This window comes from Moschus berezovskii, chromosome Y (genome assembly GCF_049115385.1).
Source record: "Moschus berezovskii isolate FMDL1 chromosome Y, NW_MosBer_1.0, whole genome shotgun sequence".
NCBI lineage: Eukaryota > Metazoa > Chordata > Mammalia > Artiodactyla > Moschidae > Moschus > Moschus berezovskii.
The window spans coordinates 2812259-2839876 of NC_142489.1; the positions used below are offsets into that span (position 1 = coordinate 2812259).

Genomic DNA, 27618 nt, shown 5'->3' on the forward strand with positions numbered 1-27618 from the left:
CCTCACTGCCCCAGTTGGCAGCCCATTTCCCTGCCCCCGTCCCGGGCCTTCCCTCGTCCGGACCCGGTTCTCCCCGCTCCCATTCCTCCCGCACTCACCCATCCTCCCAGGGGTCCCCCGCGGCCTCCTCGGCCACCAGGATGTCGTACTCCTCGGCGGCGAAGCGCTCCCAGTCAGACAGCTCGGGGCCCTCGCTCTCGCTCTCCTGCGGACGGTGGACGGAGCACGGTGCGGCGTCGCCCAGGAGCGGCCCGGCGCCCCCTCCCGCGCACGTCCCCCCCACAGCCTCCCCCGTCACCCCCCACGCACCCTGAGCAGGGACACCTGCTCTTTCTGTTCGTGGTCCAGGTACTTCTCGATGTTGAAAAAGGTGTCGAAGAACACGTTGGCCAGCTTGCAGCGCTTCAGGTCTTGCAGCGTGATCCGCCCTGCGGGAAGGGCGCGACCGTGAGCGCGCGGGTGGGGGTGCACGGAGGGGCTTCAGGGGACAGCTGGGAGCGCGGGTGGGCGGGCTGGGGGGCGCAGCGCGAGAGCGCTCAGGGCAGCTGCGGGGGAAGCGCGGAGAGATCTCACGGATGCGTGAAGCGGCTCATTGGTGCGCGGAGGGGGCCCCCGGGCGCAGGGCGGCTCCTGGGCGCACGGGCATGTCGTGTGCACACGCGGGCAGCTCTGAGCACCCACGGCTCCCAGGCACCCCGAAGAACCCACGCCCCTCGCGTGTGCAAAGCCACACGCCTTATGGCACAGCACCGTGCACTCTGCCGCCAGCCCGGCCACAGGAGTGCTCCCGGTGTGGAAGAAGCCTGGCGGGTGGCTGGGGGACCAGAGCCCTCTGGGTCCCTGAGAAGGCGTCAGGGGATACAGGGGGTCCGCACGCGTCACCCAGAGGGTGGGACCCAAGCTGCCCTGGACCGCGAACACGGAGCAGGAAGAAACCCGGGTCGGGCAAGATGGCCGGGTCACACGGCCACAGGACGAGTCCACAGCAGCCAACACCCGAGACTGGACTGCAGGGACACAGGACTCCCAGGCGTTCGACCTGGAGGCAGAGCCTTCCTGTGACCTTGGCAGCAGTCCCGGGTGCCCTGGGATGTGCCCACCGAGCAACCCGGGTCCCAGATCAACCAAAGCCATCCCCGGGCCGCAGCACCAGGCTTGAGAAGGGCAGCCCAGCACAGGGGTCCCCGCGCTGTCCACACTGCAGTCCCGGTGGACAATGACCAAGCACGGCAGAGGAACGTGGTCGAGACCCGGGGCCACCGTCCCCAACCCTGGGGCGCACTCAGTCCCCAGAACGGTTCACCACCCGGGAGGGCTGAGGGCGGGGCCCCGCGGGTCGTGTCCACCCACAGTGACCCCAACTGCACGGTGCTCGGTTACACGAGGCCACACTTAACCTGCCCTGGACTAGGTTACCCTCTCTGAGGCCCAGCACACACCTCCCCTGGGGCTGCCCACCCCCAGGGGCTTCCTCCCAGGAGCACCCTAGTTCCCCAGGGCATCCCCCCCAGCCGGCCCCCTCCCCTAGGGTGTCCCCCACCACAGGGTTCCCCACTTCCCTGGGAAACCCCCCCAAGGCTGAACCCCTACCCCCTCCCCGCCGGAGCTCCGCACTCCGGGGGCAACCCTATTCCCCAGGGCATCTCCAACCCCTGGGTGTCCCCCTCCCCATGGGACCCCACTTCCCTGGGGTGCTCTCTTCTCAGGCCATCCCCATCCCCAGGGCCCCGCCCCCACACAGCACCTTCCATCTGGGGCTTCACCAGGTCCAGCATCTGGCACAGGCAGTCCTCGAAGGGCAGGGCCTCGATGGCCATGCTGTCCAGCCGGCGGCACTGCTCCTCGTAGAAGTACTCCAGCTCGAACATGGACAGCGCCCCATCCCCGTCCAAGTCCATGCAGCGGAACCAGTACTCGATGCTGCGGCCGGGAGGGTCACATGTCTGCCCAGACGGCCATCCACCCAGACCCGCTCCAACCAGAGTGACCCCACTCGATGCTGACTGCATCTGGGAGGGTCAGACGTCCACCCAAACCCTCTCTGACCAGAATGACCCCACCCCGGGGACCAGTACTCGATGTTGCAGCCGGGAGGGTCAGACGTCCACCAGGACAGCCGTCCACCCAAACCCGCTCTGCCCAGGGTGACCCGCACGTGGACAGACCCCACCCCCGGGATCACTCCCTTGTGTGACCCCCTATGAGACGACCTCACAGGGATGGGCCACAGGGGGGCGCCCTCACCAGTGGGTGACCACTGGGCCCCTCTCGCGAGGGTCCTAACAGCCTTTACAGAGCACGGGCCCCAGACACCCACCTGGTGGGGGTCTTCTTGTCCTCCTCGGAGATCAGAAACCAGACAAAGTCCGCGTAGCTGATTTTCCCTTCCTTCTGCACCTTTTTCCCTCTGGATTCAAGAGACAAGGGCGGCGTCAGGGAGAAGCAGCCTGAGGCGGGGGTCACTGCCCACGCCCAGGGATGCCGGGAGCCCTGCAGGGGCCCAGTCCTAAACTGGTTCCCACCCAGAGGCACCTGAGAGGCTGTGTGGGCACAGGGGAGGGTCTCTCAGGGCCAGAGGGGGCAGGGGGGTGGGGATCGGGGCAGAAGAACCTGCCCAGGTCAGAGCCACCTCACAGCCTTGCATGCCCAGGGCCTGTGTCCCCCTCATGCATGGCGTCATATGGCAAAAGCGTGCTTTGTGTGCCTGTAACTTGTGATGTCACACGTGTGTCCTTTACATGTGCCCGTACATGATAAAGGCGTGTGTGTCCTTTACGTATGACCTTACGTGAATGGCACACATGTGTCTCTTACTCATGACTTCCTGTGACAATGGCATGTGTCCCTGTTACCTGTGACCTCGTATGGCAAAACCCTAAACACGCGCTCCTAAGTCACGACCTCAGGTGGCTCAGAACACGCCCGCCCCAGTCAGGAGTGACAGGCAGGGCTGGATGCTCCCAGGGAAAACCAGCCCAGCCCTGCTGGGAGCCCACTGGCACGTACCGCGTCACGGCTCCCGAGAAGATCCGGTCGATCATCTTGGTGGAAATAGCTGCAAAAGAGGAGTTGGGCCGTAAGTCCCGCAGGGGTTCCTGGTGCCCCACGCGGCAGCTGTGGACGTGGCTGGGCGGGCTCTGGGCTGAACCTGGAGACCCAGGTCTGGCTAGGCAGGACCCTGGGGGCCTGAATTTCCTGCACACGCCTCCTCGGACACCGCTCAGCACTTCCCAGTCCTGGGTGTGTGTGTATGTGTGTGTGTCTGTGTGTGTATGTGTGTGTTGCAAGGGCTGCAAGGAGATCCAACCAGTCTGTCCTCAAGGAAATCAACCCTGAGTATTCACTGGAGGGACTGATGCTAAAGCTGAAACTCCAACACTTTGGCCACCTGATGCGAAGAGCTGACTCATTGGAAAAGACCCCGATGCTGGGAAGGATTGAAGGCAGCAGGAGAAGGGGACAACAGAGGATGACATGGCTGGATGGCATCACCGACTCGATGAACATACTCCAGGAGATGGTGATGGACAGGGAGGCCTGGCGTGCTGAGGTCCATGGGGTCACAAAGAGTCAGATACGACTAAGTGGCTGAACAAAGGTGTGTCCTAAGTTGTTTTAGTCATGTCCGACTCTTTGCGACTCCGTGGACTGTAGCCCACCAGGCTCCTCTGTCCATGAGATTCTCCAGGCAAGAAGACTGGAGTGAGTCGCCATTCCCTTCTCCAGGGGATCTTCCCAACCCAGGAATTGAACCCGAGTCTCTTGCGTCTCCTGCATTGGCAGACGGGTTCTTAAACCAGCTGAGCCGCTGGGGAAACCCACCCAGTCCCAGGACCTGAGCCTGAGTCCCAGCTGCAGAGGGAGGCGCTGGCCCTGGAGCTCCAGGAACGATTGGAGTGTGGACGGCAGGACGCACGTTCACACCTGCACAGGCTCTGCCGCCAAACACACAACACGCTTGTGCTCAGAACCCAGATGCCTGTCAACCATGTTTAAGGAAGAAACAGTGGAAGGCCGGGGCTGTCAGATGGATCACCACACACGGGGTGGCTTAATTGGTGATCCGCCCCTCGCCCTGGGGGCTGGAGGCGGAGCCCCGGGTGGGGCAGGGCTGGTCCCTCCTGTGCCCGTGGACCGCGTCTCCTCCCTGAGTCCTCATGCCCTCGTCCCTGTGTACGTCTGCGTCCCGACCTCCCCTTCTTATCAGGACCCCAGTCCTGTGGGACCAGGACCAGCCTAGTGACCTCATTTCACCTTCAGCCCCTGTTTAAAGACCATGTCCAAACAGCCACCTCCTGAAATCTCAGGGGTCACAACTCAAGTATATTAATCTTGGGGACACTTTTCAGCCTCTACTTATCAACAGGTAACCACAAAAATGGGGAAATAAAGACAAAACGTCCTCTCCCCCCAATTCATCCTGGCTCAATAAAAGCCTCCCCTGAGAGGAACGACTGGATGGTGTCAGAGGCTGAACCAGGTTTCCCACAAAGATACGTCCACATCCTGCCTCCTGGTGTGGGGACTGGGTCTTACATGAAACAGCGTCTCTGCAGAGGTGATGGAGTGAAGGTCTGAGATGAGGTCCTCCTGGATGGGGGTGGCCCTCAACCCAGGGACAGGGTCCTTATGAGACACAGAAGGGGAGAGACACGGACGCAGAGGAGAAGCCACATGGAGACGGAGGCGGAGACGGGAGGGAGGCGGCCGCCAGCTCTGGGGCGGACGCCCGGATCCCCCAGAAGCTGGAAGAGGCGGGAAGGACCCTCCCCTGGAGACTCTGCAGGGAGCCCAGCCCTGGGACACCCTGACCTCAGACGTGTGGTCCCCAGGGCTGGGGGAGGCCGGGTGTCGAGCGCCCGTTTGTGGTCATCTGTTAGAGTTGCCTCAGGTAACCCTCACGGCCCTCGTGGGTGTTGGGCCTTCATAAACAAGTTCATTTAGGATCTCCGGTGTCACAATTGGGAGGATAACTTCCTGTTCTTTGAGGGTTCCCCCCACGCACATGAGAACAGCCCCAGAGAACTAGGACAGCTGACTCAGACGCGCTCCCACACCTGGCAACATGACAGCAGATGGTCAGCTCCGTCCTGGCCCATTCCTCTCCACGCGGGAGGGCGAGCCTGTGCAGAAACCCGCGACTGACACAGCTTATGGGCACACCAGGGGACTGTACTCGAAACTGCCCTGTGTCCTGTCCCGGCCAGCAAGTCCACCATCCCCAGGGTCACTAGTGTCCCCAGGACAAACGAGGCCACAAAGACCCCAGCAAGCGGCCCTGTTTGGTGACAGACTCCCAAAAGCAGCTGACGAGAGCGGCCGGACGTGAGAACCACACGGGTGGCCAGAAGGCCCCAGGGACGCGGGAACCAGCCCTGGGCCACGAGGTGGGAAGCTCAGGGCCTGATGAGCGCGTCCCAGCCACCAAGGCCTGTGCCGATCTCACGGCGGGGGTCAGAGCCGAGACCAGCAGTGGAACTGAGAGGGACCCACACACGCACACTCAGGCGTCCACGCACCAGGATCGCGGGACCCCTGGGGGACCAGCCTGAGGGATTTGGGGAGCAGACGGCTGGCCTGGGGGCCCGACCTCGGGGGCCCATCCAGGCCACACTGACCACAAACAAATGAATGCCCAGAGAATTCAGAAACACGCTCATGGCTGCAATTACCTGAAAACCCATTACATCGAAACCTACGGTTTTAAAGAAATCGTTGACAAAACTAGAAATCCACCACACAGGTAAATTGAGCCCATTTTCCATACCCTGAAGATTTGATTTCTTGTAAAGGGAGGTGCAGGAACTCAAACCGCGGTTCTGTGAGAACCCAGAGGGGTGGGATGGGGAGGGAGGACATCATCCCTCGGCTGACTCACATTCAGATTGGGAGACACCAACACAAGTTTGTAAAGCAATTATGGTTCAGTCAAAAAAGTAATAAATTTAGAAAAGCGTTTACACAGGATTCCTCACTGCCGCTCCTATAATGTGGGGAGGCTCGGATTTAGCGTCTCCAGCTTTTCTGTCATGAGGGCACACAAAGGCTCTCGGGTCCAACCCGCAGGCTGGGATTCAAACCTCCCCGGGAAATGTGTCTCTCTGCTGTTCTCAACAGGCCAACTCCGGGCCTGACACGCCAGCCCAGCTGCCGCGGCCACGGTGCCCTGAGCTGGGACTCAGTGTCCAGATGGCACTGTGTCCCCACTGGCAGGCGCTAGAGGGCCTGGGCAGGCAGCACGAGGGACTCGGCAGGAAAGCGGGCACAGAGCCCCGAGGGGACAGGCATCTCCCCCACGGGGACAGGCGCTGTGAGCCCAGCGCTGACCTACGGACTGGCCCCCACTGAGCTCATCAGGCGACCCGCCTGAGCTCACGACGGGGGTGGCCCCCCTCTGCAGGGACACAGAGGAGCCTGGGGGTGGGCAGAGTTGGGGGAATGAAAGGGGCTCCGAGGGGGATCCGCCACGTGCTCGCGGGCTCCGGGTCCGCGCCCGCCGTGACGGCGACCCCGACGCCACGTGGCCGCGTCCCCTGTGTGTCCCTGTCTCCCGCGTCGCGCAGCAGGTCCAGCGGGAGTCCGGGTGCAGGCCCCGAGGGTGGGGGGTCAGGTGGCGTGGGGGCAGCCACGGCCGCTCTCCGGAGACCAGGCGCCCCCGCGGAGCACCCGCCCGGCCGAGTCCCCGCCGGCCCGACCCGCAGCGGGCGGGCGCTCACCGTGGTCGTTGTGCCGGGCCAGGTCCTGCGCGTCGATGAGCAGGTCGTGGTCCGTGTCCAGCTCCCAGAACTTGCAGTAGATGACGTAAAAGTGCTCGTAGGAGAAGAACTCCGTCAGCTGGTTGATGTCTGCCTCCTCCTCCAGGAGAGCCACGTTCTGCAGGACACAGCACAGAACTGCCAGCGGGGACTCCAGGGCGCGGAGTGCAAACAGGCCGTCCAGTGGGGACGGACCCAGATCCCGTGTCGTGGGGAGGCAGGGTCAGAGCAGGGCAAGCCGCGTGACGGCCGGGAGGGGCAATGGGGTCAGGGGTGCACCCGGGTCAGGCCAGGCCACAGACACGGAGGGGAGAAGGTGGGGGTGGGAGAGCGGAGGAGGATGGAGGGACGGGTCTGTGCAGAGAGACTAGAGGGTGGGAGCTAACTGACAAAGAACAGGGATGCACGTACCTGCAGGAAAGTGCTCCTCCGCAGCTCGGCGCACGTGATCCTGCCCGACCAGGACCGGTTGACGGTGTAGAAGATCCTCTGGATGACCTGCGGGGCACGGACGGGGCACGTCAGCCCCGCACAGCGATGTGCGCGCTGCAGGGCTTCGCGCGAGGCCCACGTGTGAGCGTGCGGGGCCGCCCGGTGGCCCCCTGGGTGGCCTCACCAGCGACTCGGGACGGTGCGCTGCAGGACCGCGAGCCGCCAGCAGAGGGCGGCCGCCCCGCACACGCCGGAGGGTCCGGAAGGAGGCCCGCTGGATCCCGGGGTCACCCGGTGCGGCGGAAGCTGCCCTCGGCCGCAGTGCGCAGCCCGGCCGGGAGCGGGCCGCCCTCGAGCTGGATGCGGCGGGGACGGCAGCTCTGAGGGGCGGGCAACCCTCACAGCAGCGAGCACCTGACCGGACCGCTGGGAGGAGATCGCGAACTCAAAGCCGAGAGCGCGCCGCCGCCCCCCCCCACCCCGCCGCTGCACACGGAGGCCCGGCAGGGCCCCCTGTGGTCCAGAGGCAGTGCCCTGGGCCAGGACGCCCCTCCCCCGTCCCCACCGGGGCGCCCTCCCTCTGTCCCCATCCACGGATGTCCCCGCCCCGCCCCCTGTGGTCCAGACGGCAGTGCCCTGGGGCAGGACGCCCCTCCCCCGTCCCCACCGGGGCGCCCTCTCTCTGTCCCCATCCACGGATGTCCCCGCCCCGGTCCCTGTGTGTTGAGGAGCCCCCGGCACGCAGCAGCCTCTACAGTCAGCGCTCAGTGTGGCTGGAGGAAACCTCAGTTTGCATCGTCACTGTTAGTCAGGGAGCAGAGTGGTGCAGTGTATGTGTGAGGGGGGCCTGGGAACCAGGGCACAGGGAGCTCCACAGGCATCCACATCCCCGCCCTGGCCCGCCGCCATGCGTGCACTCTGGGCTGCAGGACAAGTGTGCTCCCAGCCCACGTGCCCGAGGGCTGCCCACCACTCACCTGCACCCAGGGCCAGGCCATGTGTGTGGGCAAGAGCCCTGCCCCCCAGCTCTGGTTCCCCCAGGTGACCCCGGCCCAGGGCAGGGGCAGGGCCTGGGCTGCGGTTCCGTGTCCCCAGGCGGGGCCCATGCCCCACGCAGGGCGCCCTCACCTGATGCTCTGAACCTGAAACCCTGCTGCCCGGGAGGCAGACGGTAGGGTCTCTGGGCGTGTCCTCGCCTGCCTGGACCTACACCTCGGCGACGTGCCCTGCGTGGGGCCCGTGTGGGCCACACCACTCGCCCCTCCCGAGCCCCAGAGAAAAGGACCATGGACACCTGAGCCTGGTGACAAAGTGGGGTGTAAGGGCCGTGGACACTGCACTCACCGTGGTGATATAGCGGGAATGGAACTCGGCCGCCTCCTTAAGGAACGCCAGGCCGGGGTGCGTGTTCACCACGTCCTGCGGGGGGACAGGACCCGGCATTGGGATGCACTGCGGGACCTCCCACAGCCCCCTGGGACAAGAACCCATGTGTCCACCAGAACCCCAGGGTCACACAGGCAGGCCCAGAGCCGCCCCTGTGGAGTCCCCTCAAACACACATTTACATGAAATCACGTCAAATCAAGACTGTACTGAGCTGTCGGGCCATGTCTGAGGAAGTACAGGGCTTTGAACAGAGGCGGCTGTCACGGCCTCTCACAACCAAGGGTGACCTGACACGTATGAACACGCAAACACCAGCGTGTAAGGGCTTTCCAGGTTCTGAGGAGGAGTATGTGAACGTCCTTGTGTGATAAAGGACTAGAATCCCGGGAGCCCGTCAAATCGCTCTCGTTCACGTCCTCTGCAAACTTTGCCTGTTCCGTGTTTTAAGTGGAACGTGCAGGTAGCCAGCCATCACTTTAAACTCTTCTCCAGAGAATGGACCATGAAGTCCTGAACAAATTTTGCTTAAAGGAAGCAGAAAGGCATTTGGAATGAGCATCCTGCAAAGCCTGACCCGGTCCGTGACGGCCTGGCACCCAACGCACAGTGCCCGTCCAAGTCCAGGCATCCAGGCTCAGGGGTGGAGCCGTCCACTCCGTCCCGCTGCTCACATGGCTCCCGAGGGGCTGCATGGGGCCAGCCCGGAGAGGCGGCCCCCCGAGGGCAGAGAGCCAGGCTCCCAGCACAGCAGAGGCGACCCCGAGGGCAGAGAGCCAGGCTCCCAGCACAGTGGAAATGGCTCCCTGAAGGCAGAGAGCCAGGCTCCCACAAAAAGGAGGCGGCCCCCAGGGGCGGAAAGTCCGGCTCCCACACAGCAGAGGCGGCCTCCTGAGGGCAGAGAGCCGGGCTCTCAGCACAGTGGAAACGGCTCCCCGAGGGCAGAGAGCCTGGCTCCCACACGCAGCTGTAGACATAGGGATGTGCCTGTAAAAGGGGTGGGGGTGCGAGCAGCAGAGACGGGACACGCGTGTGGTGGGCAGGTGCAGATGGGGGGGTGTGCACTGCGCAAGGCCGGGACTCCCGGATGGGGGCGTGTGCGGTGCACAGCGGGGACACGGGGGAGGGGCACGCACCTGCAAGAAGGGCACGAAGTCCTCCTGCACCAGGTAGCTGCAGCCAGGGCTCACGAGCAGGTGCACGAACTTGGCAGCATCGTCATGACAGTTCTGCAGGACCCTGTGCCACAGAGCGCGCCCCCGCTGACCCCCTGCACATCCACAGACCCCCGTCCAGACTCGGGCCCCAGGAGGCACATGGCAGCTGTGCCGGAACCCCAGGCACGGTCTCCCCAAGACGCGACCGTCCCGGCCACAGGAGCACCAGCCGGGGCGGCGGACAGCTGGGGACACCCCCCTCTCGGGACTCACTTTCTCCACATGGCGACGAACTTGTGGACGGACACGGAGCCGGTGCGCTCACCGCCAGCGCTGCAGAAGAGCGGTCCCTTCCAGTAGAGAGGGCAGCCACAGGCCTGCGGGAGGGGTGGGGACATGGGTGAGCTCATCCTGGCCCCCACGGCAGCCCAGCCCTGACGAGGCAGGGAGAGCCGCTGTGTGCAGACGGTGCGCCCCGCACAAAGCAGTGTGTCTCTGAGGACACGGCAGCCCCTCGCCCTCAGTCACACGGGCGATGGGGACGCAAACACTGGTCCTGAGGATGCGGTGTGCACCCCATCCCCCGATCAGAGCCTGACGGTCAGCAACCGGGACAGAGGAGGTGAACACACCCCCAACCCCGGAGTCTCAGCACCTCATGACCTGTGAGGAGAGCATACACGACAGAGGAGACCGTGAAATACTCGGGACGCGACAAGGACGCTCCTGCAACACTGTGCATCTCGGGGGTCAAGGCGACCACATCGCTCACGGTCACAGCTTTCAAGACCCTGATGCTGGGAAAGAAAGAAGGTGGGAGGAGAAGGGGACGACAGAGGAGGCGATGGTTGGATGGCATCACCGACTCGATGGACGTGGGTTTGAGCGAACTCGGGTTGCTGATGGACAGGGAAGACGTACTGCAGTCCATGGGGTCGCAAACAGTCGGACATGACTGAGCGACTAAACAACAGAAGGTGCTGAAGCGGCATGGAAACAACGGAGACGCTCTGACGGCTTTATTTCCTGGTGGCAGGACTGCAGACGGGCTTCAGTTTCGCCCTGGGCGCTTTGGTCAGAGCCTGGGACAGACACCAGCAGACATGAACACCTTTACCAACAGTTCTGCAAACACCCAACTCATGCGGGCGAGACCAGGAGAGTCCAACATACATGGGAACACTGCAACAATCCCAGGAGACCCGGGTTCAAGTCCTGGAGGAAGATTCCCCTGGAGAGAGAAACGGAATCCACTCTACTATCCTTGCCTGGAAAATCCCATGGACAGAGGAACCCGGCGGGCTACATTCCATGCGGTTGCAAAGAGTCAGACAGGCCTGAGCGACTGAACAACAGCAGGAAAAAGGCGAACGGCTCAGGGTGAACCCCCTGAGGCCCATAAGCTGTGCGCGGATGGGCCCCGCAAGCAAAGAGCACGAACGGGGTCAGGACTGCAGAGGGAGACGCGGAGGAAACACGTAACCAGATCCCAGCAGACGTGACCGCACGACGGTCTCGAGAGCAGGACCCAGACACCGGCGCACAGACCACTATGCTGTAGGGGGAGGCACTGCAGCGGCCAGCAGGCGGTCTGACAGGACACCCCCTGCCCAATTAAGGAAAAATGGGCAGAGGACCTACAAAGACATTCTCCAAAGAAGACACACAGATGGCCGAGATGCACACGAAAAGACGTTCAACACTGACAACCAGAGAAATGCCAATCAAAACTACAAAGAGGATCGCCTCACACCAATCAGAAGGGCCGTCCCCCACAAATCTGCAGTGAATGCTGCAGAGGGTGTGCAGGAAAGGGAGCCCTCCCACCCTGCTGGTGGGCCTGTAAACTGTTGGAGCCACCATGGAGGCAGCACGGAGGCTCCTGGAAAAGAAAAACAGAGCGACCACATGATCCTACAATCCCACCGCTGGGCACGTGTCTGGAGAAAACACAGCTGGAAAGGGTACATGCACCCCAATGCTCACTGCAGCACTGCTCACAAAAGCCAGGACACAGAACAACGCAGATGCCCACTGACAGGGAAATGGGTAAAGGTGTGGGACGTGTGTACCGTGGAAGATTACTCGGAATGAAACAGTGTCATCTGCAGCAACATGGATGGACCTAGACACTGTCATGCTGCGTGAAGTCAGTCAGAGGGAAACGCCGTATCACTTCCCTTATGTGGGGTTTAAAGAGAAATGATACCTATGAGCTTATTTACAAAGCAGAAACAGACTCTCAGACTTACAGAATGAACTGATGGTTACAGGGGGGAAGGGAGAGTCAGGGAGTCTGGGATGGTCATGGACACACTGCTGTGTTTAACACGGAGAACCAGCAAGGACCTGCTGTCCAGCACAGGGAGCTCTGCTCAATCCTCTGTAATAACCTTATGGTTCCCAGGGGGAAGGATGGGGGAAGGGACAGTCAGGGAGTCTGGGATGGACATGGACACACTGCTGTGTTTAACACGGAGAACCAGCAAGGACCTGATGGACAGCAAAGGGACCTCTGCTCCATGTCACGTGGCAGCCTGGATGGGAAGGGAGTTTGGGGGAGAATGGGTACATGGACATGTGTGGCTGAGTCCATTTGCTGTCCACCTGAAACCATCACAACACTGCTAATCAACCAAGCTTCAGTATAAAATAAAATGTTTAAAAAAAAGAAATTCAGCAAGTCAGGTGAGCTGAGCAGACACCTGAAAGATGGGAACTAAGTCGGCAAACTCAACGTCCACAACCTTCCCGGGTAGGAAACGACCAGTCTCAAATGCTTCACTGTGAATTCCCCCAACATTAACATAAAGCATCATCCCAAATGTCAACACACAGCTCCAGAAAGGGGACCAATAACCCAACCCACTCTGTGAGGCCGGAGCACTCTGGTGCCGAACTAGACAGAGGAGTCAGCAGAGAAGGAAACCCCAGACGGGCGTCTTCCAGGAGCCTGGACGAAACCCTAACAAGACACAAGGCTCAGGACCGCAAAGCACAGGAGGAGGAGGAGGAGACCTGTCTCCTCACGACGAAACGGGAGTTGAGTCAGAGACACAAGAGGGCTTTGTCATCTGAACCTTTGCTTCCTTGTCCTGATGAGCTGAAGAAGAGAGCCACAGGATCCTTCAATGCGTGCAGAAAAGCAGTGGGCAAGCGTCAACACCCAGTAACGATGAGACGCGGTGAGGGGGCTCGAAGCCAAGCAGGGCCTCGCTGAAACGGGCCGCGAGAGGACACGCGGCTCCCACCGGCGTCCGGGGAGGGGGTGCCCAGCCCCAAGGCTGTTCCCGCAGCCCCAGTCCGCGTCCCACTGCGTCCCGCAAACCTAGTCAGCACTCGAGGCGGGGAACCTGCAGGCAGGGCACTCCGAGCTGTTCCCGCAGCCCCAGTCCGCGTCCACACAGAGACCTGACCACTGCCATGGGCAGAGCGCGAGCACGGTGAAGACACGCGGGTTACAGCAGCAAGGGGCCCTGCGTTTGTCTGCACAGGACGGGAAGGGCAAGAAACACCCAAGGACCCTGCGAAAGCGGTCTCATGAGAGAATTAGCACCAGGTAAATACACAGCAATCAGCAGACGGTCTACACACCAGAGAAAAGGTCATAAACTGAAGTAAACTAAGGCTATCCACAGTATCACCAAACACAGTGAGGACGCGGAGGGGTCAGCTCTGAGGAGGGAACACCTCAGGGAGGACGGGGAGGGGTCAGCTCTGAGAAGGAATACCTCAGGGAGGATGGGGAGGGGTCAGCTCTGAGGACGGAACACCTCAGGGAGGACAGAGAGGGGTCATCTCTGAGGAGGGAACTCCACAGGGAGGAGGGGGAGGGGTCAGCTCTGAGGAGGGAACACCTCAGGGAGGACGGAGAGGGGTCAGCTCTGAGGAGGGAACTCCACAGGGAGGACGGAGAGGGGTCAGCTCTGAGGAGGGAACTCCACAGGGAGGACAAGGAGGGGTCAGCTCAGAGGAGGGAACACCTCAGTGAGAATGGGGAGGGGTCAGCTCTGAGGAGGGAACACCTCAGTGAGGATGGGGAGGGGTCAGCTCTGAGGAGGGAATACCTCAGGGAGGACGGAGACGGGTCAGCTCTGAGAAGGGAACACCTCAGTGAGGACGGGGAGGGGTCAGCTCTGAGGAGGGAACTCCACAGGGAGGACGGGGAAGGGTCAGCTCTGAGCACGGAACTCCACAGGGAGGACGGAGAGGGGTCAGCTCTGAGTAGGGAACACCTCAGGGAGGACGATGAGGGGTCAGCTCTGAGGAGGGAACACCTCAGTGAGGACGGAGAGGGGTCTGCTCTGAGCACGGAACTCCACAGGGAGGATGGGGAGGGGTCAGCTCTGAGGAGGGAACTCCACAGGGAGGAGGGGGAGGGGTCAGCTCTGAGGAGGGAACTCCACAGGGAGGACGCGGCGGGTTCAGCTCGGAGGAGGGAACACCTCAGTGAGGACGGGAACAGGTCAGCTCTGAGGAGGGAACTCCACAGGGAGGACGGGGAGGGGTCAGTTCTGAGGAGGGAACTCCTCAGGGAGGACGGGGAGGGGTCAGCTCTGAGGAGGGAACACCTCAGGGAGGACGGGGACGGGTCAGCTCTGAGAAGGGAACACCTCAGTGAGGACGGGGAGGGGTCAGCACTGAGGAGGGAACACCTCAGTGAGGACGGGGAGGGGTCAGCTCTGAGGAGGAAACACCTCAGAGAGGACGGGGACAGGTCAGCTCTGAGAAGGGAACACCTCTGTGAGGACGGAGAGGGGTCAGCTCTAAGAAGGGAAAACCTATGTGAGGACGGGGAGGGGTCAGCTCTGAGGACGGGGAGGGGTCAGCTCTGTGAAGGGAACAGCTCAGTGAGGACGAGGAGGGGTCGGCTCTGAGCACGGAACTCCACAGGGAGGATGGGGAGGGGTCAGCTCTGAGGAGGGAACACCTCAGAGAGGACGAGGAAGGGTCAGCTCTGAGGACGGAACACCTCAGGGAGGACGGAGAGGGGTCATCCCTGAGGAGGGAACTCCACAGGGAGGACGGGGAGGGGTCAGCTCTGAGAAGGGAACACCTCGGTGAGGACAAGGAGGGGTCAGCTCTGAGGAGGGAACACCTCAGGGAGGACGGAGAGGGGTTATCTCTGAGGAGGGAACTCCACAGGGAGGAGGGGGAGGGGTCAGCTCTGAGGAGGGAACACCTCAGGGAGGACGGGGAGGGGTCATCTCTGAGGAGGGAACTCCACAGGGAGGACGAGGAGGGGTCAGCTCTGAGAAGGGAACACCTCAGGGAGGACGGAGAGGGGTTATCTCTGAGTAGGGAACTCCACAGGGAGGAGGGGGAGGGGTCAGCTCTGAGGAGGGAACACCTCAGGGAGGACGGAGAGGGATCATCTCTGAGGAGGGAACTCCACAGGGAGGACGGGGAGGGGTCAGTTCTGAGGAGGAAACTCCACAGTGAGCATGGAGAGGGGTCAGCTCTGAGGACGGAACTTCACAGGGAGGACGAGGAGGGGTAGCTCTGAGGACAGAATTCCACAGGGAGGACGCGGAGGGGTCAGCTCTGAGGACAGAATTCCACAGGGAGGACGCGGAGGGGTCAGCTCTGAGGAGGGAACACCTCAGTGAGAACGGGAAGGGGTCAGCTCTGAGCATGGAACTCCACAGGGAGGATGGGGAGGGGTCAGCTCTGAGGAGGGAACACCTCAGGGAGGATGGAGACGGGTCAGCTCTGAGAAGGGAACACCTCAGTGAGGACGGGGAGGTGTCAGATCTGAGGAGGGAACACCTCAGTGAGGACGGGGAAGGGTCAGCTCTGAGCACGGAACTCCACAGGGAGGATGGGGAGGGGTCAGCTCTGAGGAGGGAACACCTCAGGGAGGACGAGGAGGGGTCAGCTCTGAGGAGGGAACACCTCAGGGAGGACGGAGAGGGGTCATCTCTGAGGAGGGAACTCCACAGGGAGGACGAGGAGGGGTCAGCTCTGAGGAGGGAACACCTCAGTGAGGACGGGGAGGGGTCAGCTCTGAGCACAGAACTCCACAGGGAGGACAGAGAGGGGTCAGCTCTGAGGAGGGAACACCTCAGGGAGGACGGAGAGGGGTCATCTCTGAGGAGGGAACTCCACAGGGAGGACGGGGAGGGGTCAGCTCTGAGAAGGGAACACCTCATTGAGGACAGGGAGGGGTCAGCTCTAAGGACGGAACTTCACAGGGAGGACGAGGAGCGGTCAGCTCTGAGGACGGAACTCCACAGGGAGGACGGGGAGGGGTCAGCTCTGAGGAGGGAACTCCACAGGGAGGACGGAGAGGGGTCAGCTCTGAGGAGGGAACTCCACAAGGAGGACAGAGAGGGGTCAGCTCTGAGGAGGGAACTCCACAGGGAGGATGGGGAGGGGTCAGCTCTGAGGAGGGAACACCTCAGTGAGGACGGGAAGGGGTCAGCTCTGAGGAGGGAACTTCACAGGGAAGACGGGGAGGGGTCAGCTCTGAGGAGGGAACTTCACAGGGAGGACGGGGAGGGGTCAGCTCTGAGGAGGGAACTCCACAGGGAGGACGGAGAGGGGTCAGCTCTGAGGAGGGAACTCCACAGGGAGGACGGGGAGGGGTCAGCTCTGAGGAGGGAACTCCACAGGGAGGACACGGAGGGGTCAGCTCTGAGGAGGGAACTCCACAGTGAGGACGGGGAGGGGTCAGCTCTGAGGAGGGAACTCCACAGGGAGGACGGAGAGGGGTCAGCTCTGAGGAGGGAACTCCACAGGGAGGACGGGGAGGGGTCAGCTCTGAGGAGGGAACTCCACAGAGAGGACGGAGAGGGGTCAGCTCTGAGGAGGGAACTCCATAGGGAGGACGGAGGGGGTCAGCTCTGAGGAGGGAACTCCACAAGGAGGACAGAGAGGGGTCAGCTCTGAGGAGGGAACTCCACAGGGAGGACGGGGAGGGGTCAGCTCTGAGGAGGGAACTCCACAGGGAGGACACGGAGGGGTCAGCTCTGAGGAGGGAACTCCACAGGGAGGACGGGGAGGGGTCAGCTCTGAGGAGGGAACTTCACAGGGAGGACGGGGAGGGGTCAGCTCTGAGGAGGGAACTCCACAGGGAGGACGGGGAGGGGTCAGCTCTGAGGAGGGAACTCCACAGGGAGGACGGGGAGGGGTCAGCTCTGAGGAGGGAACTCCACAGGGAGGACGGGGAGGGGTCAGCTCTGAGGATGGAACTCCACAGGGAGGACGAGGAGGGGTCAGCTCTGAGGAGGGAACTCCACAGGGAGGACGGTGAGGGGTCAGCTCTGAGGAGGGAACTCCACAAGGAGGACAGAGAGGGGTCAGCTCTGAGGAGGGAACTCCACAGGGAGGATGGGGAGGGGTCAGCTGTGAGGAGGGAACTCCACAGGGAGGACACGGAGGGGTCAGCTCTGAGGAGGGAACTCCACAGTGAGGACGGGGAGGGTCAGCTCTGAGGAGGGAACTCCACAGGGAGGACGGGGAGGGGTCAGCTCTGAGGAGGGAACTCCACAGGGAGGACGGGGAGGGGTCAGCTCTGAGGAGGGAACTCCACAGGGAAGACAGGGAGGGGTCAGTTCTGAGGAGGAAACTCCACAGTGAGCATGGAGAGGGGTCAGCTCTGAGGAGGGAACTCCACAGTGAGGACGGGGAGGGGTCAGCTCTGAGGAGGGAACTCCACAGGGAGGACGCGGAGGGGTCACTTGAGGAGGGAACTCCACAGGGAGACGTGGAGGGGTCAGCTCTGAGGATGGAACTCCACAGGGAGGACGGCGCGGGGTCAGCTCTGAGGAGAGAACACTTCAGGGAGGACGAGGAGCGGTCAGCTCTGAGGTGGGAACTCCACAGGGAGGACGGGGAGGGGTCAGCTCTGAGGAGGGAACTCCTCAGTGACGACGTGGAGTCATCAGCTCTGAGGACAGGGAGGGGTCAGCTCTGAGGAGGGAACGCCACAGTGAGGACGGGGAGGGGTCATCGCTGGTGGCAGAACTCCTCAGTGAGGACGGGGAGGCATGGGTAGGGGCCAGGACTGTCCAGATCCTGGGGGACGATAGCCCTGCCTGGTTGTAGAGACGACCCGTTGCCTACACGGAAGACCGTCCAGGGCCCGACTCCTACACAGCTTAAAAAGGTGCCAAGGCAAGTGGGCAAGGGAACGAGGGGCCTGCTCAGCGGGTAAGAAGCTGCTGGGCACCATGTGCAGAAGTGCACCTTCTCCTTGCCCCATGCGGGCAATCACCCCGCTCAGAGCGGAGTTCATACCTGAACAGGAGAGTTCACCACACCAACTTTCAGAGGAAAACACAAGAGAAAATGCTAGTAGCCTACACTTTCTATGAAAGACATAAATACGTAATCCAGAAAATAAAGAATCTGATGACCAGACAGGATGTAAATTAAAACCATCTTTAATACCAGAGGCTGACAGAAGAGTGGAAAGGCAAGGGAAGACCAGAAAAAAAAAACAGCTGGGACAAGGACCTTTGACCAGTGCTCATATCTGGAGACGCAGAAGACACGTGTAACTCAATACTAAGAAAACACTGGATGCTTAACAGGCAAACGATCTGAACAGAGATGTCGTCAAACAAGGTATACAATGACACAAGTGCTACGTACAAAGATGCTCAGCACTGTGAGTCATTAGAAATGTGCCAGCTAAAACAAGTAGCCACTGCGTGATTGTATACTGGTAAAGTTCTACTAAACTCTAACTAATCCGCAGTGACAGAAAGTACCCAGTGGGGGCCTGGCTGGACTGAGCTGGACCGGACAGTGAGTTGGGGGTTTGCCGGAAACGCTTCTCGTCTGACGGTGTGGACAGTTTCACGGAGACACGCACACCCCAAGCAGATGAAGTTGTCCACAGGAAATACCTACTGTTCACCTCACGTCATTATACGCCAAGACAGCGCCCAAAAAACGAAAAGATGCCGATGAGAAACAAACACATCATCAGAGACTGAACCTAACCATTACGGAAATGAGACTAGAAGCCAGAGTAAGTGACCTCAGCACACAGACACACAAACACCAGCCAGTGTGACCTCAGCGTGCACACATACACCCACATACCCCAGTGTGAACTCAGCACACAAAAACACACACACACCCCCCAGTGTGACCTCAGCATGCACACACACACCCCAGTGTCACCTCAGCACACACACCCCAGTGTCACCTCAGCATGCACACACACACACCCCCAGTGTGTCCTCAGCACACAACACACACACACCCCCAGTGTGACCTCAGCATGCACACACACACACCCCCAGTGTGACCTCAGCACACAACACACACACACCCCCAGTGTGACCTCAGCATGCACACCCACACATCCCAGTGTGACCTCAGTATGCACACAAACACACACACACACACACCCCTCAGTGTCACCTCAGCATGCACACACACACACATCCCAGTGTGACCTCAGCACACAGACACACACACACCCCCACACATCCCAGTGTGACCTCAGCATGCACACACACACACACACCCCAGTGTGACCTCAGCACACAGACACACACCCTCCCCCACACAACCCAGTGTGACCTCAGCATGCACACACACACCCCCAGTGTGATGTCAGCACACAGACACACACACACACCCCGGAGTGACCTCTCAGCACACACACACCCACACATCCCAGTGTGACCTCAGCATGCACGCACACACACACCCGTGTGACATCAGCACATATACACACACACACCCCAGTGTGACCTCAGCGTGCACACACACACACACCCCCAGTGTGACCTCAGTATGCACACACACACACATCCCCCAGTGTGACCTCAGCGTGCGCACACACACATGCACACCCCAGTGTGACCTCAGCACAGAGACACACACACCCCAGTGTGACCTTAGTATGCAGACACACACACACACCCACACACATCCCAGTGTGACCTCAGCATGCACACTCTCACACACACCCCAGTGTCACCTCAGCAACACAAACACACAAACACACCCCAGTGTGACATCAGTACACAGCCACACACACCCCAGTGTGACGTCAGCACAGAGACACACACACACACCCCAGTGTGACCTCAGCACACACACACCCACACATCCCAGTGTGACCTCAGCATGCATGCACACACACACCCGTGTGACATGAGCACATATACACACACACACAGACACACACACCCCAGTGTGACCTCAGCGTGCACACACACACACACACCCCAGTGTGACCTCAGCATGCACACAGACACACACCCATGTGACTTCAGCACGCACACACACACACACCCCAGTGTGACTTCAGTACACACACACAGACCCCAGTGTGACTTCAGCACACACACACACCCCCAGTGTGACCTCAGCACACACACACCCCAGTGTGACCTCAGCAAACAGACACACACAGACACCACACACACATACATGCCCCAGTGTGACCTCAGCACACAGACACACATACACAGACACCACACACACACACATGCCCCAGTTTGACCTCAGCACACACACACCCACACACACACACCCCAGTGTGACCTCAGCGTGCACATACACACACAGCCCCCAGTGAGGCTAAGGATGAAAACTGCAGACACCAAGAGCTGGCGTCTCACTGCTTCCTACACGTGCCCAAGACACCGGCACGCCAGTGGACGGCTTTGTACTTCATATAAAATTAAGCATACTGTCAGCGGATGACCCAGCAAGTCAACAGAGGCATTTCTTACCTCAGACAGATGCAAACGTACACAGCGGCTATGTTCACGAGATGGCACTGGGAACGACCAAACATTCCTGCACTGGTGAACACACACACCCAGGGACGCGCACACAGGCCGCCACTCGGCGGTAAACACTGGGGAGAAATGCCACAGTTGAGCCCAGAAACCAGAGACAGCCCCCACGGGACCCCCGGTGACACTGGTGACCAAGCAAAACAGCAGCAGCAGAAGGCCCGGGAGTGAGGGTGCGTGGGGCCCGGGACCCTCTCCTCCAGTGCGCCCGGACAAACGCTGTCTGGAAGAGCAGACACACAGAAACCATACAGGGCTACAAACAACTGTATGCAGCAGAGGGGCAGAGTACTGACGCCAAGACACGAAGGCCAACCCAGCCGCCCCTTCCGAGGAGCCGGGAGCAGAAGCCCGTCCTGCCCCACTGACCCCTGCACACAGCACCGCCAAGGTGCGGGGCAGACGCCCAAGCCGGGCCCTCGGGCCCGACCACCGACCAAGGAGGCCAGGAAGCCTGGCCGGTAACACTGGAGGGGCCCTGGAGCCAGAGGGGGCACGTGAGACATCCCGGGGTGACTGGTGGTCCCTCTGTTAGTCATTCGGTCACCAACTCATGTCTGGCTCTCCACGACCCCACGGACTGGAGCCTGCCGGACTCCTCTGTCCATGCAAGTCTGCAGGCAAGAATATTGCAGAGGGCTGCCATTTCCTCCTTCAGGGCATCTTGCCAACCCAGGGATCCAACCCACGTCTCCCGCACTGGCAGGTGGGTTCTTTACCACCGAGCCACCTGGGAAGCCTTTAGCATTCCCTATATAAATCTGAAAATAGAATTCCCGTGTCATCCAACAGTCCCGCTCCTGACCATGTTATCTCGAAAAGATGAAAACTGAAATCCAAAAAGATACACGCACTCCAGTGTTCACAGCAGCACTATTTATAATAGTGAAGAGATGGATCCACAGGGGTGAACATTTACACTGTGAAAAGCTGTACACGTACAATGGGGACATCTTACTCTGTCCATTATATCTCAATAAAGCTTACTGAAGAAACTAATTGTTTGAGTCAAAACTCTAAGAAACACTGACAATAGAGAACTGTGTCAGAAAGCAATGAAGCTGTGTGCAGGGACTGCTGGAACAGGCAGCAAAGCGCTGAAGGGCTCCACGGGGCTGACGGACGCTCGTCTGGAAGGAGAAGCAGATCTCTAGCAGGACTAGTCAAAATGAATCAGAAATAAATGACCCGACAAAGAAAAAGGGTCGCAGGTACAGATTTGACATTCCTGTATTAGAATTATCAATACTGTCAAAATAACTATACTGCCCAAGGAAATCGACAGATTCGGTGCAACTGCTATCAAATTAACCGGTGGCATTTTTCACAGAACTAGAACAAAAGCTTTAAAAATCTGTATGGAGACATAAAAGACCCCAAATAGCCAAAGCAATCCTGAGAATAAAAGACTGAGCTGGAGGAGTCACGGCGCCTGGCCTCAGACCTTACGACAAGGCTACAGCAATCAAAACTGTACTTGTTGTTCAATCGCTCAGTCATGTCTGACTCTGCGACCTCGTGGACTGCAGCATGCCAGGCCTCCCTGTCCTGCACCATCTCCCGGAGCTTACTCGAACTCGTGTCCACTGAGTCAGCGATGTCAAAACAGCGTGGGACTATGATGTGGAACCAGCGTGGGACTGGCATAAAAACAGGCAAAAACATGATGGAACAAGATAGAAAGCGCACAGATAAACCCACGCGCCTAGGATCAATGAATCCATAACAGAGCGGGCAAGAACGTAGAATGTAGAAGACCGCCTTTTCAGTAAGTGACGCTGGGAAAACTGAACAGTTACAGGTAAAAGAATGAAATCAGAGCACACCCCAACACCACACACAAAAGTGAACTCCACACGGGTGAAAGGCCTAAACGTGAGACCAGACACTATCAAACCCCTGGAGGGAACACAGGCAGAGCACCCTCTGACATCAATCGCCAAGTATCTGTTTGGGTCTAACTCTCAGAGTAATAGAAACAAAAACAAATACACAAATGGGATCTAATCAAACGTACAAGCGTTTGCACAGCAAAGGAAACCACAAACAAAATGAAAAGACAGAATGGGAGAAAATAACAACCCAAGGGACTTCCCCGCTGGGCCAGTGGCTAAGACTCCACATTCCCAGTGGGGGCCTGGGATTACTCCCTGATCAGGGAACTGGATCCCACATGCTGCAACTAGAGAGCCTCATTTCACCAAGATCAAAGATCCTGTATGCGTCAATCAAGACCCAATATGGCCAAAGAAATAATAAACGTGTGGCTCAGTCACTTCAGTCGTGTACAGCCAAACAAATAAACAAATATGTCACTTCAGTCGCGTCCGACTCTTTGTGACCCCATGGACCACAGCCCATCAGACTCCTCTGTCCGTGGGATTTCCCAGGCAAGAATACTGGAGCGGGCTGCCAAACCCTACTCCACAGGATCTTCCCAACTCGAGGATCAAACCCAAGTCTCCTGCATTGAAGGCAGATTCTTTACCACTAGCACCATCCAGGAGGCCCCAAATACATATATTTTTAAATCCAATCAAAATATGGTCAGAAGAGCTCTGGAGAATGAAATGGAAACCCACTGCAATATTCTTGCCTGGAAAATTCCATGGACACAGAAGCCTGGCTGGCTACAGTCCACGGGATTGCATAGAGTTGGACACGACTGAACGACTAACTTTACTACTACCAGAGAACTTCACCCCTCACCCCACAACTTAGACCTGGAACAATCAGATAAATAATAAACATAAAACGGTCAGCAGAGCTAAACGGACATTTCTCCAAAGAAAACAGTACAGATGACCAAAAAGCACATGAAAAGACGCTCAGCGTCACTGACTGCTAAAGAAATGCAAATCTAAACTGCAGTGAGGTACTACTTCACACTGGTCCGGATGGCACTTCACACCGGTCATTAAAAAGTCTACAAACAATAAATGCTGGAGAGGTGGAGAGAAGGGAACCCTCCTACACTGCTGGTGGGAATGTAAGTGGGTGCAGTCAGTATGGAGAACGGAATGGGGGTTTCTCACAAAACGAAAAACAGAACTAGAGTATCACCCAGCGATTCCACTCTTGAGCATGTATCTGAAAAGATGAACATCCTACTTCAAAAGGCACATGCACCCTAGTGTTCCCTGCAGCACCATTCACAACAGCCAAGAGATGGAAGCAACTCAATGTCCACAAACAGATCGATGGATGAAGATGTGGAACATATACACAAAGGGATATTACTGAGGTATAAGAAAGAGTATAATAACGCCATCTCTAACAATGGATGGACCCAGAGATTATCATCCTAAGTGAAGTAAGCCAGACAGATACAGACAGATATCGCACAGTCTGACTGATATGTGGAGTCAAAAAAAAGGGTACAAACGGACTTATTTATAAAACAGAAACAGACTCACAGACAGAGAACAAGCTTATGGCTACCAAAGGGGGAGGGATGAAATAGGAGCTTGGGATTGACAAATATACACCACTAATACATAAAATGGACAATCAACAAGGACCCACTGTATACAGCCCAGGGAACGCTACTCAGTATTGTGTAATAAGCTAAGTGGGAAAGAATCTGAAAAAGAATGGATGCCTGTCTAAGTATGACTGATTTACTTTGCCATACATGTAAAACTAACACAACACTGTAAATCAACTCTTTGTCGTTCAGCTGCCCGGTCACGTCCAACTCTGCGATGCCGTGAACTGCAGGCTTTCCTGTCCTTCACCATCTCCCAGAGTTTGCCCAAGTTCATGTCCACTGAGTCGGGAATGCCATCCAACCGTCTCATCCTCTGCCACCCTCTCCTCCTCCTGCTGACACAGAAACAGACGCCGAGATCAAGGGACCGCACCAGAGAACCCAGAAACAAACCCAAACTGTGGTCCATTATGCTTTGACCAAGGAGGCCAGAATACACAATGGAGAAAAGAAGACAGACTCTTCAGCAAGGGGTGCTGGGAAAGTTGGACAGATGCATACAAATCAATGAAGTTACAACACACCCTCATGCCACACACGAAAATAAACTCAGAATGGCTTACGCACGGAAATGTTAAGACATGACGCCGTCAAACCCCTAGCAGAGAACACAGGCACAAGCCCTCTTCTTAGGTCAGTCTCCCAAGGCGACAGGGATAAGACTGAACAGGCTCACAAGCTTTTGCTCAGCAAAGGAGCAACAGACGACCCACAGAATAGGACAAAACATTTGCAAACGATGTGACTGACAGAGGACTGATTTCCAAAACGCACAAGCAGCTCAGACAACTCAACACCAACAACACCGTCGAAACCGGGCCAAACGTCCACATGGACACTCCTCCACAGAACACACACAGATGGCCAACAGACACAGAAAAGTATGCTCAACACCGGCAATTATTAGACAATTGGGTACCACCTCACACCGCTCAGAATGGACATCATTGAAAAGGTCTACAAATAACAAAAGCTGGAGAGGGTTGCAGAGACGGGAACCCTCCTACACTGTTGGTAAGAATATAAATCGGTGCAGTCACCATGAAAGTTTGGAGGTTCCTCAAAAAACTAAAAACAGAACTGCCATATGATCCAGCAATCCCACCCCTGGGCATATACCCAGGAAAAATTCTAATTCAAAAAGATACACGCACCCCAGTGTTCCGGGCAGCGTTATTTACAACAGCCGAGATATGGAAGCAACCTAAATGTTCACGCACAGATGAATGGAGGAAGAAGCGGCACCGATGTAATGGATACTACAAGGCCACGAAAAGAATAACATGATGCCATTTGCCCCAACACGGATGGACCAGGGCATGATTACACTAAGGGAAGCCAGCCAGACAGAGAAAGACAAACGCCCAATGACATCACTCAGACAAAGGGTCTAAAACACGGCACAAATGAACTTAGCTGAGAACCAGAAAGACTGACAGACACAGAGATCAGACTGGAGGTTGCCGGGACGGGGGAGGGGCTGTGGTTGGAGAGGGATGGACAGGAAGTCTGAGATCAGCAGATGCGAACTATCATATATATGTATATGTATATCCGTTCCATCGCTCAGTCGTGTCCGACTCTTTGAGACCCCATGGACTGTAGCCTAACCAGGCTTCTTCATCCATGGGATTCTCAAGGCAAGAATACTGGAGTGGGTTACCGTTTCCTTCTCCAGGGGATCTTCCCGACCCAGGGATCGAACCCGGGTCTCCCGTGCTGGAGGCAGACGCATTAACCTCTGAGCCACCAGGGAAGCCCATATATGTATGTATGTGTGTATATATATATATATATATGAGGGATACACAACAACGGCCTGCCACACAGCAGAGGGAACCACATCCAGTATCCTGTGATAAGCCATAATTGAGAAGAAAGGACGTGTCTGCATAACGCATGCTGCTGTACAGCAGAAATTATCACAGCGCTGTAAATCAACTCTGATTCAATTTTTAAAAAGGTGGAAAAACCACCCAGAGAACGGGAGAAAATATTCACACGGTACATATATCCAATACGGGACTGTATCCAGACCACAAAGAACGCTCATGCGTCAACAATAAAATGGTGAACCGCCCAACTGAAAAACATTCAAAGGGTCTGAAGAGACACTGTCGGAAAGAAACCAGAGTAACGGCTAACAAGCACATGAACAGTCTCAGCGTTAGCCAGAAAGGAAAGCCCTCAGCTGTATCTGACTCTGTGATCGCAGGGGCTGCAGCCCGCCAGGCTCCTCTGTCCACGGAATTCTCCAGGTGAGAAAAGTGGAACGGGCTGCCATTCCTTTGTGCAGGGGATCTGCCTGACCTAGTCTTCTGCACGGACTCTTGACCACCTGAGCTACCGGGGAAGCCCGTAGTCAGGAAGGAAACGCAGTTCAAAACCACAAGGAGGCAGCACTGCCCTCACACCGGGATGGACGGTCCTCAATCGGGACGGCGAGTGCGGGAAAAGATGTGAATACACTGGAAGCCTCGCACAGCGCAGGGGGGAATGTAAGCCGGGGCAGCTGCTCTGGAAAAGAGTTTGAGGTTCCTCAGAAAGGTGCACAGTGTCACTGTCTGAACCAGCCATTCCTCTCCCTGGCTCTCGACCCAACAGAAATGCAAACACGTCCGTCCGCACAAACCCGTAGCACATGCGTGATCACAGCAACATCGCACACGAGAGTCACGGGTGCAGCCACCCAAGGGCTCGTGAAGGGCAAGTACGTAAAGGAACACCAAAAGTAGGCCAGCACTCACACCGGCTGCAACGCGGATGGACCTGAACACATGAAGTTCACGGAGAGGTGCAAACACAGGGACACACAGCGTGTGACTTCACTGACAGGAAATGTCCAGAGCAGGCAAGTCCATGGAGACAGGAAGTGGATTCGTGGCTGCCAGGGACTGGGGGAGGGGAGTGGGTGGGTACATGGATGGATGGGTAGCGGGGTGGATGGATGGACAGATGAATGGAGGGACGGATGGACAGAGGGATGAGTGGATCAGCCTGTGCCTGGGTGAGTGGGTGGATGACTGGAGAGATGAGTGGTTGGGTGATGAATGGATGGATGACGGAGAGATGGTCGGAGGGACAGATGGATGGATAAGAGCGTAGGTGGGTGGATGCACGATGGCTGCATGGTTGGGTGGGTGGGTGATGGATGGATGGACGATGGATGGGTGATTGGGTGGATGGATGGATGGATGGGTGATGGATGGATGGATAATGAATAGACAATGGATGGATGGATGGATAACGAATAGACAATGGATGGATGGATGGATAAACAGCACGTGGTCCACGCACACACTGGAGGACAGCTCAGTGAATGCAGAGTGGCAAGCTCTGACACAGGCTACAGCGTGGCTGGACCCTGAACAGAGGGCGCTCAGTGAGAGAAGCAGGCAGAGAAGGACACACAGTGGGTGGTTCCGTTTACACAGAGTCAGAAAGAGGCAAATGCACAGACCCTGAAGGCAGACGAGTGGTTTCCTAGGGACGCGGGGGAGGGGGGGCGGTGACAACCACAGTGCACAAGGTTTCTTTCTTGGCTGATAAGAGCTGACTGTAGAGACGGCTGCACGACCGTGGATACACTGAGCACGGCGGAGCGGTACACTTTAAATGGTGAATTGTGGG

The 27618-nt window shown here is 58.2% G+C and overlaps 1 protein-coding gene across 3 annotated transcripts in view; it reads right to left on the minus strand.

Moving 5' to 3' along the window:
- Window positions 1–27618, minus strand: part of PPP2R3B (protein phosphatase 2 regulatory subunit B''beta) — a 46752-nt gene that overhangs the window by 1090 nt on the left and 18044 nt on the right. For all 3 annotated transcript variants that reach the window (XM_055438558.2, XM_055438559.2, XM_055438561.2), the window contains 10 exons: window positions 10003–10106; window positions 9709–9811; window positions 8532–8606; window positions 7167–7253; window positions 6717–6873; window positions 3007–3055; window positions 2318–2407; window positions 1745–1920; window positions 310–428; window positions 99–205 (listed from right to left, as the gene is read on the minus strand). In XM_055438558.2, coding sequence (XP_055294533.1) covers window positions 99–205; window positions 310–428; window positions 1745–1920; window positions 2318–2407; window positions 3007–3055; window positions 6717–6873; window positions 7167–7253; window positions 8532–8606; window positions 9709–9811; window positions 10003–10106 — 1067 coding nt within the window. The remainder of the gene's footprint in view (window positions 1–98; window positions 206–309; window positions 429–1744; window positions 1921–2317; window positions 2408–3006; window positions 3056–6716; window positions 6874–7166; window positions 7254–8531; window positions 8607–9708; window positions 9812–10002; window positions 10107–27618) is intronic.